The sequence below is a fragment of the Oenanthe melanoleuca genome, chromosome 2 (assembly GCF_029582105.1).
Source record: "Oenanthe melanoleuca isolate GR-GAL-2019-014 chromosome 2, OMel1.0, whole genome shotgun sequence".
NCBI classification, from domain to species: domain Eukaryota; kingdom Metazoa; phylum Chordata; class Aves; order Passeriformes; family Muscicapidae; genus Oenanthe; species Oenanthe melanoleuca.
In genome coordinates, this window is record NC_079335.1 from 23,540,379 (window position 1) to 23,553,379 (window position 13,001).

The 13,001-nt window shown below is 40.7% G+C and overlaps 2 protein-coding genes across 4 annotated transcripts in view; both read left to right on the top strand.

Annotated features, from left to right (window-relative positions):
- Positions 1-13,001, top strand: part of RAD54B (RAD54 homolog B) — a 63,080-nt gene that overhangs the window by 12,546 nt on the left and 37,533 nt on the right. The window lies entirely within an intron of this gene.
- FSBP (fibrinogen silencer binding protein) lies at positions 4,308-12,022 on the top strand. The gene is made up of 2 exons (XM_056484756.1): positions 4,308-5,492; positions 9,769-12,022. The coding sequence occupies exons 1-2, from the start codon at positions 5,122-5,124 to the stop codon at positions 10,292-10,294; spliced, it is 897 nt and encodes a 298-aa protein (XP_056340731.1). The 5' UTR covers positions 4,308-5,121; the 3' UTR covers positions 10,295-12,022.

The following is a 13,001-nucleotide window of genomic DNA, read 5'->3' on the forward strand; positions in this document are numbered from 1 at the left end:
AGTTGTATTGCAACTTTTGGTTCACAAAACTTTGTCATCTTCAGTCCTCTTCTTAGTGAATAATGCCTGCACCCCTTAGCTTTAGACATTGCCCATGAAACAACTGTCCCTGTAAGAAACCTTGAGTTGAAAGTTTTCTTACCCACCCTTTGCTCAGCAGGCTCTTACAGACAGGCAGATCGAATGACTTGGCACTGTCTTGCTCTCGTGTCAGTAGAGAGGACTATATGATGACCTAATGGAAGTTTTGCAGCCCTTACTACCTATAGACACTCTCATCTTATGCAGCTGCCAAATTCATTTTCAAGGGTGAGCAACTGCTTTGATACTTGCCAAATGTTTCCACTGCCATAATAGCCCAGTATATTCAGTGATGTGTAACATACCCCATCCTAGCTGCTGAATCTTTCTACATTTTTTTTGTAAGCACAGGGGTACTAGGGTTCCATTTTAGCTTTGATTCAAATCTTGCAATCATCCTCTTGTTCTCGAGGATTTTCAAGTTCCTAGGTGATTGCAAATGCTAACCCCAGGTCTCTGCAGAGCTGGTTTGATTGCATATTACTAAATAAGAACAGAACTCCTTCAGACTTATCCTGGGGCTACCACTTTTTGGGCAGAGTAGCTTCACAGGGCTTAGCAATCTGTTGATTTGGTGTTTTTTGCACTAGAAGGTCCCAGCCTGAATCACTTAAGCTAGTGTCATTCCTTTCAACGTTCATGTTTGCTCTCTGTTCCGAACGGCATCTTTCAAGACACATTCTTTCTTAGGGCATTCTCAGTTTTCTCAGATGTCTTTTTCCCTTTGTCTCATGTACCTTAAAGTGATTTTTTTTTTTTAAGTCTGTCATGGAGAGATTCTTCCTCAGTTCTGTGTGACAAAAGATCCTCCCCCGCCCTCCAAAATGCTCCCCTGATTTAAGACATTCTCCTTTCTAGAGTGTTTGTCTTATAATGTGTCTAAATTTACATGGGCCACTTGATGCAGTTAGTGCCTGTGATACAAACCTATCCCTTGTAAAATTTGTGGCCATTGAGCTTTTTCAGTAATTCATTTGGCTACTTTAATTCCTGACTATATTATATCTGTGATTCATTCATCTTGATAGTTCTCCAGAATGCACTGTTTGTATCATTTTTTGGTATTAATTCTAGACTTTTTCACAGCAAAAATAGGAGTTATAGAAGGCAGTGAAGTGATGTAAGGGGTGCATGTATGTTTATTTTCTTCAGTTGTGAGCAGAATTTCTCTCCTGCTTTCTGTGGTTTGCTGTCCCCTCAGTTGTGGTAATGCAAGGAATATGGTTTGCAATTCATTCTACAATGATCAAGATAAGAGTCTGAAGAAACTTTTTCAATATATTTCTTTCTGTGAGTTATTTTTTCTGTGGCATACTGGATTAGGGAGCTGCTGGTGATTAAATTTTTCCCAGCTCAGAAAAAAATTACTAATATGAGTTGTCCAGATTTGTGAGTGCTCATATCAGCATAGTGAAGGGGCAGGAACATGACACGGTTGGGGGGAAGCAGAAATGACTGTTGACAATGTCCCAGATCTATGTTGACTTAAACCAATAATTAAATTCATATTACATTCTTATGCTTGCAAAATAGGTTATTCTGCAGCTAGATCATCTTGCTGAACAGGCTGTGCACTGTGTTGCATAAGTTCAAGTGTTGGTGGAAGGTGTAGGATGAAGGGTGGATTGTGGCAACATCTATGGTTTTTGTAATTGTCTTGGAGCTACACCTATTGTTTTAGTGTGAAGATGTCTATATGTATCATTAATATCCAGGCTTTTCACATTCTGTGATTTCTCATCCAAGTACTGATATGACCTTAGGCTGATGAGCAGAGCTATTTTAAAAGGGGGGAAAAAAAAGAAAGGAAAAAAAATCTTGGTTGGTGGCCAGCTTTGTTTTTTATAAGGGTTATTTTACACTCATGCAGAACAATATGTAATTCAGGCATTTCATCAGGCATTTGCTCAAAATAAAACTTTATAGCAGTTTTTGCTATAATTACATTAGTGTGGAAACTTAGTCTCTCTAGCAACATTTAGCACTAAGGTTTACAATACAAGTTTAGGTGAGTCTAATACTGGATGCTGTTGCGTCTGGTAGCCCATTATAGAGGAGGCTGCTGCAGCTCCTCATGGCCAGGACCCCAAGGATGTGTCTTCAAGAGGCACATGTGCACATTATATATGTATATACAGCCAGACATCAAAAAGTTCAGCACTCAAGCACGCACAAACAGCTTCAATGGCCTCATCCTTTCCATTCACTGGCTGACTGTGAAGAAAGCTTGTTTGTGGTAAATGCTTATGTATACAACATGGATCCTCCAGCAAGTGGCCTTCAGTTCTTACTCTGCTCAGTTACTGGTCCCTGGATCCCCTGGTGTCCCAGCTGGTGCATAAACACACGCTGGGTCTCTGGCAGCTGGTCTGACCAGTGGCCTGTCCCCAGGTATCCTGGTGTCCCTCCAGCAGCCAAATCTCAGACCTTCAGGTCTCTGCAGTATCTGGCCCAGGCTCATGGTCACTGGGCTCCCAAGCCTTCTGCATGGCTAGTGTGGCTTGGAGTTTGCCCGAGGTCACATACTGACACAGGTATCTGCTCTGTGAGCTGTGGGGTACAACTCCAGCTGCTGACATCTATGTTTCTGTACATGGTCACACTGAATGGAGATTTTCCCTCACCCAGGAAAACAGTTTCAAATGTAATTTAACGAGCAGACAGGACAATCTGCAGTGCTCAGGCTCAGGGCACGGCTGAACAACCATACTGGGCAGTCACCTGTTCACATGCACCTGGCCCCTGTTAGCCCTTTCCCACCCTTCCAGTATCCTGCTATGCTTGTTCTTTCCCCAACCACTTGTCTTGCCTTCAGTTCTTCCTCTAAGTATCCTGTCCTGCCTTCTGCAATCCCAAAATACTCTTTCTGGCATCTCACAATGAGTCCCATACCCAGTGGGCAGTGACCCCCTCCTGGAGTCTGTGAGGTGGTCTAGAGAGAGCCTCTCCTGTGGACTCTGGGTGTCTCTCATCCCTGGGGCCTGGGAGCAGCTGGACTGAGGGCTTGGTTTCTTTCATTTGTGTTATTTGGGTTCCTCTGCCCCACACTGTTCATTTGTGCTCTTTGTGTCTGTGGGAGCAACCTTTAATCACTGACTTGTTTTTGTCACTAAAAAGTCAAGAGTCTGGGTGGGCACTGCACAGCCGCTTCAACAGTGAAGAGTACAGCATAGGCTCACCTGTGACTTTTCAATGCTGGTACTGCCAGAGTCTAAACTATGTGAAGCACATCCAATTGTTTTTCAGTTACTGAAGAACAACTAAGAACATAAATTAAAAAAACCCCAAACTCTAACCAGTAGCTTTATATTCTTAATATTAGCAAAGTGCAAAGTGAGGGGAAATAGGAAAGCATTAGGTGTTTATAAGTAATGGTTTTCATACAGTGCTCCTAACCACAAGAGTATTTTGTTTCTCAAATTTAAGTGTAATAGGCTTCAGACTGTAAAATGCTTTATTTAATCTCGGCTTGAAAGCAATGCCAGCAAAGTGGACTGGTCACAATTTTCTTAGGTGGTACTGACAAGCCAAGTCTTCGAAATGGTTCCAAAAGTGCTTGGTATTCTAAATGCTAATTGATTTTTAGCAGTTAAAAGTCTCCCTTTGTTTAGTGTGAATTTCTTGTTTTGAATGCGGCTTGTGCCTGCTTTGGGTTTTTTCCCCTTAGAGCAAACAAGTTTATACCTAGATCCTTATAGCCTTAGGATATTTCAAGCTATAATTATTTCTCTTTCCTTCCCCCTGCTTCTAGGCTCCCTTGTTTTCAAGGCTGGACATGTTAAGCTTAGGAAGCTGTTGCCACTATCTCAAGTGGTGTTTGTTTCCACCCTCCGGACTCTTTCAGTGGAGTACGTCATTTTTCAAACTTAGTTTTTGCTTTTTGTACTTGAAAATACCTTGCCTCCTGTCTGCTGGGTTTTCTCTTTCTCCGATTTGTTGCTTTAGTTTAGACCACAGAAATGTAAAGCCTGCATGCGTTTTTATGTGAAGGCTTGCTTTAAGGTGATCCGTTGTTGAGCAAACATCAGAAATGGAGGCACATCTCGTTAACAAAAATCAGATTTTTCTTTATCCTGAAGAAACGCCTGTATAAATATAATAAAAGTCAGTTGTTTGCTGGTGGATATTATGCAAACCCCAGTATCCACACGCCGTAACGCGCTCGGTAAAGCCGTCACGCCTGGGGGCAGCCCCGGCCCCGGCGGTGCCGCCTCGCAGCCCTGGCCGAGGGGCGAGGCGGGGGTTCGCCGGGAGCCGCCTCAGGGCCGGCGCGGCGGCGCTCGGGGCCCGCTCGCACCGCCGCCTTCGCGCCGCTCCTGCCGCTGCCGGAGCTCGGCTCAGCGCAGCGGGCTCTTTAAGAAGCCCCCGTGCCGGCGCTGTCGCTGGCTGCCAAGTGCGGGAGAAGCCGAGCTTTGCGGCGAAGCCCGAGCGTAACCAGCCGGCTGGGGGAGATGCCGCCCCGCAGTGACTGACAGCAGGACCAGCTCTATGCAAATGGCGCCGGGGGCTCTGCCGGGGCTCTCTCCACACGCGCCGCCGCCTCTCGCCTCCCGCTCCCCGTAACGCGCCCTGTCTCGCACAAAGCAATTGTTGCTTTTTTGGGGGGGACGTCGTTACACGTAAAATCATCTCCAGCACGGTTTCAGTTTGAGATTGTGTGAGGGAGCTGGGAGATGTGTCAGAGCTTGTTACTACAGCTAAATTAGGTAATTTTTAGCTGGGTAACGTGCTAATCTTTAAACCTTTATGTTTTTAAATCCTGCATATGTCTGGTCTCTTCATACAAAAGTGTATTTTGCTTGTTTCTTCTCGCCTTCTTCAGTCTGAAGCCTTATGTAGGTCAGGCTTGGCTTAAGCAGATTTCCTGAACCTGCGTCAGCTTAAGCTGAAGGAATTTTAATAAACCCTCCCTTGTAGGCGTGGGCCTAAATGAGACTAGCCTAGTTAAGCCTGATCTTTTTCTGTTTGTGAAAAAGAGCTGAGCAGAGCTAGGGACTGCATGGTGGCTCCAGGAACGGCTTCCTTAATTCAAAGATAACAATGGTTGGGAAGGCCAGATCTTCTAATTTTACCTTATCTGAAAAGCTCGATTTGCTAAAACTCGTGAAGCCGTATGTTAAAATTCTCGAGGAACATACCAATAAGCATTCTGTAATAGTGGAAAAAAACAAATGCTGGGATATTATAGCTGATAACTACAATGCCATCGGAGTAGATCGCCCTCCTCGTACTGCACAGGGCCTGCGCACGCTGTACAAGAGGCTCAAAGAATATGCCAAACAGGAGCTATTGCAGCAAAAGGAGACTCACTCAGATTGTAAAAGCAGCATTTCCGAGCCAACCAAGAAAGTTGTGGAGATGATTCCACAGATTTCCAATGTGTGTTTAAGAGACAGGAGCGGTGTTCAAAGGTGAGACAATTTTTTTTATTTTGTTACTGAATGAAAATTATGGCGCCTCCTATCTACTTTGTAAGGCTTTTGCTTGTGCTCAGGCACCTAAAGGAAGTGTTTATCAGAGAAAATTCCCAAATGGGAAACAGTGACAAAAATAATACTGCTTTTGTTTTATGAGAAGCTTTATGTTGACTTAGCATTGCATTAATTTTTTTCAGCTCTTTCAAAGCTTGTTTCAGAGTCTTTGTCATACTCTGGAAAGTGAGGGTTAAGAGAGACTCAAAGAGAAATAGGAGCTCCAAACTCTACCCCTCCCCTACCTTTTAATAGGCAGATTATTCAAACACTGGCAAAGTGATGGCTATTCTCCTCCATTTAAGGTAATACTGCAGTCATTTTGCAACATATGGAACTGTTACCAGATAATATAGGATTTTTAATAAAGTTAGTTCACAGAGCTAAGAAACCTTATTCACCTTTTTTCTCTCATTTACTTCGGTGTTTGCATGTTATATTTTAGCTAATCCCAATCCTTTAAAGAAAAAAAAAAATTGATTCTCCACACTGCAGTGCCTTTGTGAGTGCAAATGTTTTTTTAAATTATACTTTCCTTGCATTGACGGTGGTTCCCTGAAGCTGGAGCAAAGCTAATTGCAGTCTAAACTCCAAGCAGTTCTGTGTCGTATGTAAGGCATTTTAAATACAGAGAGAAACTGAGAGGTACAGCACTCGAAGTTTTCTTTTTTTAAGCAAGGTTTCTTTTTTTTGCTGCTCAGTAAAGTGAGACACACTGTCTAGATTTGAGCCAGACATAATACAGGCAGGCACTGTGCAGGCTTTCTCCCACAGCTGGCTAATGCCCCTCATATCTGACTTGCAACACTCTGCTGGTTCTGTATTGGTCCTTGAGGGATCAAAAAATGCCTGGGTTGGATTTTGGTTCCTCCAGATACAAAAACTAAGCTAGGGAGTGGGGGAGGGAAGTCAAATAACTCTCCAGCAACCTTGAGAAAGCTCTGATTTTTCTTATTTTCCCAAGCAGATTAATGGGAAGTGAACTTTCTGTATTTTAATCAGATATGCTGATAGTGAGTGCAGCAGCGTAACAGTCTAAGAAAAGCTGGCATGCGCACACTCGCTGAATTGGATTCATGGTGCCACTGGTTGAACTGAATGGTAACAATTGTCTAAATCCCAACATGCCAGATGCTCTAAAAATATTCTGTTGTGGGTCCTTTGCGTAAAGAAGCCTAAAGCAACTGGACTGTGCTGCTGCTCCTGGTGAATGCCCCAGAAGGAACCATTCCAAAGAATTCTCTGGAACAAAATGAGGCTTTTAATTGTGCTAATAAAGGTTGCAGTGTCTTGACTACCAACTTTTGTAAGGAGGGGGGAAGAAAAATAGTGTGAGAACTTTAGTTTGTAGATCGGCTTATAAAAAGCACTGACGCTTTCAGTGAATGATTAAGAGCTAATGATCTCCATAGTTTGTCTCCTGTAATTTAAACACTTTTTGCAGTTTTTTATGGGTCTGGGATCACTGGCTTGATTACTGCTTACCCGAAATGGTTGTTCCTAAGAACAGCCACTACACTGTGGGCTGAAGGAAAAAAACATAATTTAAAATATTATTTTTTTACCCTGCCCAAATGCATAATTATTTGTAGTTCTCTGAGTTGCATTTTACCCTAATTTTATAAACCCAGTGTTGGGTTTTAACTCACCAGGATATGACTTAGGTTTTGGAGGAGGGAAATAGGACTTATAACGAGCCCGAATTCTTAATCGCACCTTTAAGCAATTTCTAGCTCACTGTGATTAAATGAAACCTGGTGAATCATGGGTGCCTGCAGGGTTATAAACACCATGCCCCAATTGTGGTAACTGTTGTTTATCTTTCTTTCAGTCAAGTTGTCAGAAACAACATTACTAACCACCATACAGGCAGCTCTTTTGTTTCTCAATTCCTTCTTTCTCTCTTTGCTGTCTAATTGTTTTCCTCTTAAGAGACTGACTAAGGAAAAAAAAAATAAGCCTCATCAGAGTTACCTGAAGATCTGGTGATTTTTCTAGTTCTGTGTGGTTTACACTTTTAAGAGCTGGATTTTTTTTTTCTCTGTTTGGAGGCTGTAGTCTATGCTACAAAAAATCTTACCTTTCCTTCTTCTATTTAACCTCCCTTACTTTCTCTTTCTGCTCTCTCTCCATTTCCTTTTGTCAGAATGACCTGCTTCTCCTGCTGGTTGTTTCCACTTTTCTCAGGCTAGAAGCTGGCCAGGTGCCAGCAAATAAGAAGGAGAGAAGCTTTATTAGAAGCTGTGGTTGTGAAGAGGGGGAAAACTTGGAATAACACTCAGCACTGGGGAAAACAAGTGAAAATTTGTGTGCAGGATAATGCTTCCGGTGCTGAGGGGACTGAAACAATGTGAGAAAGAAACATGCAGGAAAAAGTGAAGCTTTGTGGCATGAGGTAGAAGGGAGTAAGGTGATATAATTGATACTCTATAGGCAGCTCAGGTAACAGTCAATAGAATCAAGATTATCTTGTTTTTTTCTTCAGGGGATTAATGAAAGGTCAGTTTTCAATATCTGCTTCAGATGGAAGGTGGTTTTAAAAGAATCTTTAGTTTAAATAGTTTGTGTGGTTGACAGGCTTTATTTTTGGAAATTATATTGCTCTGACCCTCATGAGCCTTTTTGCAACTGAGTATTGAGAAGCTTTCATGCTTTTATTATAGAAAATGCATTTTCATGTTAATGGATGGCAGGCAAGGTCAGGGTCCTTCATAAATTGCAACTATGATTGGTTATTTCTTTTAAACCAAGAGTTTTGAAGACCATGGGAGATCCAGAAGCTATGATCATGCCACCTTTTCATTAAGGAGTTAGTGCATTTATGTGAGAACAGGATGTATAAATTACATTTCTTCTTTGCTTCTGGGAATTTGAACCCACATTTCTTACTAACCAGGATGGTGTTTTAATAATCAGGTAGTTTTTCAATGTGTGGCTTTTAGGGCTCTGAAGGCATTTTGAGGTATAGGAAAACTCCATTGCTCACCCCCAAATTTAAGACAGTGACTCAAGTCCTCCAGGATTGGGGAGCATCTGTGAATGTTACATTAATCATGGATCCACTTGCTGTCTTTAACTGCTAGCAGCAGTTTTTGAAGGGTTCAGAAATGTCTTGAGTCTGCAACCACCAGTTATAGCCTCTGTTTTAGATAGTCCTGGCCATGAGGGTGCACTGACTTGGCTGTCAATCCCAAGTTAATATATTCGTGTTCCCATGTAACTCTATACTGCCTTCCCAGTCATGCTGCAAGTATTCTTTGTAGATCTGTACAGTAATAGATCAAGAAGCTGATCTGGCTTAAAAAAGCATTACCTGAATAAAGGAGTGATGTGCAGAAGTGTAGAGTTTCAAGCACAACTGATGGTAGACAAGTGTCAGGAACAGCTTGAGCCATTATTATCATCAAAGCCAGTGCAATGTCAAATCATGATTTGAGATGCTGCTGACTCAGGGATTTGCACAAAGACAGATGAGTCAAGTGGGTGTTGTTCTTTGAAAAAGAAATGCACAGAACTATAGGCTGTTCTTAATGGCAACATTTCTGTGTCTTGAAGCTTCAGAAGAAATACTAAGATCAACGATTCAAAGAGAAGGAACAAGGATTAGCTTGGTTCCCAAATCTACTGGCAAGGGTTGTCTTTTAGGTTCTGGTTTCTTTTCCCAAGGCTCTTTGTGTAATTTTATTTAGTGATTATTTTATATAGAAAAAACCCCCAGATACTTGGGTGCATGAATCAGAAACAGCACATTAAAACAGGGGGAGATGAATAAGTTTGGGAGATGGAAATATTTCTGCCATAGTCCACTCCATCTAAATTAATGTCCTTTTTAAAATCAGTTTTTATATTACATAAACTTTTTCCTCTGTTACTTGTATAACTTAGTGCTGCTTTTAAAAAATATTTTCATTTGTCACTAATAGCGCTTCGTGCTTCTTCAGTGTCAGAGGGGCCCACCAGGCAGGGGCCTACCTACAGTTCTCTGTTGGCTGTACTGCCTTTAGAACAGTAAAATCTGAGTAAGATTTTAAGTAAAAAGTAAGGGCTGTGTCTGTATGGTAAAAAGAAACAGGGAAATAAGTGGTGTTCAGATAATGAAATGGAGTCCTGGACATAGACAGCAGAGTAATATTCAAATGAAGCTTTGGTTACTTACAGCTATGCCTTTTAAAATAGTTTTTAATGGATTATTTAAATATGATTTTATGTGTTCTAGTGCTAGTATCGATAAAGAAACAATTGCTGGTACCAGTTCACCACAGGCAATGTTGGATCACCATCCTGCGACAGTCATGATGGACTTGCAGTCGGAAGAGGATGTCAAACCTCCTCCTTCTCTGATTATAGACTCACAGCAAAATGAGAACTTAGGACAAGAGGAAGAACACCAGCTGGTCCATATTATGGAAAGGTCTCCCTCAACGTCAGTGTCTTCAGTTGATATGAGAGTGATGATGTCTCCTTCCCCTGTACCAAGAAGAGATGAGTTTTTTAGGCTTGAGGTTGGAGAACGCTTTAGACCAATGTGTGGTTATGATCCACAGATGTTACAAATGCTGAAAGAGGAGCATCAAATAATATTAGAAAACCAAAGAAAAATTGGTCTTTATGTCCAAGAAAAAAGGGATGGTTTGAAAAGAAAGCAGCAACTGGAAGAAGAACTGTTGCGAACAAAAATCAAAGTAGAGAAGCTGAAGGCAATACGACTACGCCGTGATCTGCCAGAATACAGCAATATCTAAATATTTTATTACTTCTGTCATATTATTTGAAATACTTAATAATAAATGCAAAATTGTTTTTTATGTTAATATGGATGGATCAAAATCTGGGCTTGAGACATGAAAGCATATGTTGTTTAAGTACCGTAGAAAAATACCTCGTATGGGTTTGAATGCACCGACTCTTCTGGTCTAAAGTATAATCAAATACACATTTAAGTGTTTAGATTGATAAAACTCCAAACTTCAAAAATATTTCCACTTTTCTCTAGAGCCATGATGAGCTACAGGAAATATAACTCAGCTCTTGTTAAGAATTTTGTTCATATGCATTATTTTTTCGAATAATCACCTTTAATATCTTAATGAAGTTGCAGGTAAATAAATGCATATAAGAAGGAGAAATAAGAGGCTGTGTTTAAATGTTTTACTCTTTTCAAGTTGGTAAATGACAGTAGTGACATTTTGCTGGTATGTCAGCTTGGAAAACAAAATTACTGGATTGTTATATTTTTTTAATGTTCGGTAGACAGTTGAATAAATGTGCATCTTTTTAAAAGTTAATACTTTTAAATTGTTCCCAGTGGAGAAGTGTTTCCATAGGATGTTATCAAAATAGAGACAATGAATGCAACACTTGGTTTTTAAAACTGCATGCATGTGTAATTTGTGTGTACAGTTACCATGATTGTGTATTCAGTTATAGTAATTATACTGGTGATCAACCACATAAATATCTACTTCGCTCATTTGCATGCATAATTACTACAATGCATGTGCAACCAAGACAGTTGCAGGTGCCTTTGATCAATATCACTATGACTATAAGCTACTGAAATAGTTTCTGTATGTAAGTAACATGTGACTTGAAATCAACAGGAGATTGTGTTATTCTGGGTCCCTTTTATAGATGCTGTTGTTCCGATCTTTCAATTAGTTTAAAATAAAAAATCCCAAATGAAAACAAAATGGATTCTTCTGTCTGTCCTGGTAGCAGCTGTTTCCTCTGTAGTTATGATCAACATTCATAACTGGAAGAAAAATAGGTGGAAAATATCATTCCCAGATGATTAATTTCTTCATAATTCTTAGTTTTCTGCCTGTTGTGAATGGATCCATGACTGCCTTAGACCTCTGGCTCCTTACTCCCTTGTAACAATGCTTCCCCTTCCTCTAACCTTTACAGCAAGAAAAGGAAATGAAGGACAGCATTAAGGAAAAGGACAGAACAAAGGAAATGTAATTCTTCTGGTGCCTCCCATCTCAGAGGGCCCCAACAGAATGAACAAAAGCAATAGGAAGGAGGCTATTTCTTCCTCACTCCTGTCACTACCATTTTCCCAAATTTTCTTCTTTCTCCACTCCCACAAACCTCTGCATGCAAACATGGGGCACTGGTCTGTGTCAGCAAACTCTCAATGAGGTAAGCCTCACCTCCTTGTTGGTCTTCTGAGTAAATCAGGTACCACAGGGGTAGGTACATATTGGAAACTGAAGACTGGAAGCATGTAAGTGTAGTTGAGGAGCTAATGGAGCTTAAAGAATTGTAGTTAAATTTTGTGATAGAATAATCTTGACAGTCACTGCCCAGGATAACTTTAACAGGTTTCAGGTAGAAAAAATAAAGGAAGCAAGTCTTCTATTTACAAACCGAGGAAAAATATAGAACAGTGAAAACAGGACAATGTGTAGTTCCTCAATACTTTTTCAGTTGTTTTCTTGAGAAGAGAGCACTTCAAATGTTTTGGCAATTTTTGTGTGCACTGAAAATGATGGTGCCTGGATAAGTGGCCTTTGTTCCAGTACAGTTCTTGGCTTTCTGCTGTGTTTCTTAGTTCAAGGACATTGATCTGTTTTTGTGTAGCTGGAAACACTTCAAGGAGATACTCATTTCTCTGAGTTTACAAGAATCAAAATGCTGGCTTTAATAAATAAATATAGATTTTATTTGTTCTGCTTCTCAGAAATGAGAAACAGCACTAAATTATCTGCACTTGTCTTGTAATTTGGAAATGTATGATCTTATCCTTTCAGTTGAAAATCAGAATTCTGGTTTCCAGTGGTAAGGATTTAATTTCTAGTTTTTTTTGTTCTTATGTATGGTGCAAATGAGCAAGTTTCTAATAGTTCATAAAGAAATTCCCATATTCCCATTGTCTTGTGGCGGTTTTGAGTTATAGGTACTCTTAACACTGGCTAGATGAGGAGGTGACTTCCAGGGTTTCTACTAGCATGGTATTTTTATTTAGAGAACTAGAACTGGAGGAATTTTCAGTCTTGGAAAGCTTATAGTCTTTTCTGAACTGGCAGGCAAAGCAGTTGCAAAAATAGGACTGCGTAGAGCAAAGTCTCCCTTGTGTTCTTGATGTTGGAAGGAAAGGATGCAAATGAGTAAAGAAATAAAATACAGTGTCCCGTTATAGTTGGTGTTCTTCCATGTTTCATTGTTCTGACTTAGTGTCATTTGTTAGAGGAAGACTTTTATTCTTATGTGCAAGCAGCATGTCTAGTTCAGAGACCTCATGCTTCTCATTTGCTGTGTTCTCAGTTTTGTTTCTTTTGACTTTTGGGGAGCTTGAGAAAGGGGGAGACATCTGTTGAGTGCCCAAGGAGCTTGCTCCTTTCTTTACTAGTGAGATAATGATTTCCTTTCACTAGAGAAGTATTTCCTCCTTCAGTGCCATGATATTGCTCTCTCGGTGCAGTGTGGTGCTGACTCTACATTGTA

Bases quoted from the DNA above. Each gene is read 5' to 3' on its own strand.
- FSBP (XM_056484756.1), top strand. From the start codon at position 5,122: ATGGTTGGGAAGGCCAGATCTTCTAATTTTACCTTATCTGAAAAGCTC. The intron at 5,493-9,768 runs GTGAGACAATTT...TATGTGTTCTAG, and splicing joins GACAGGAGCGGTGTTCAAAG to TGCTAGTATCGATAAAGAAA.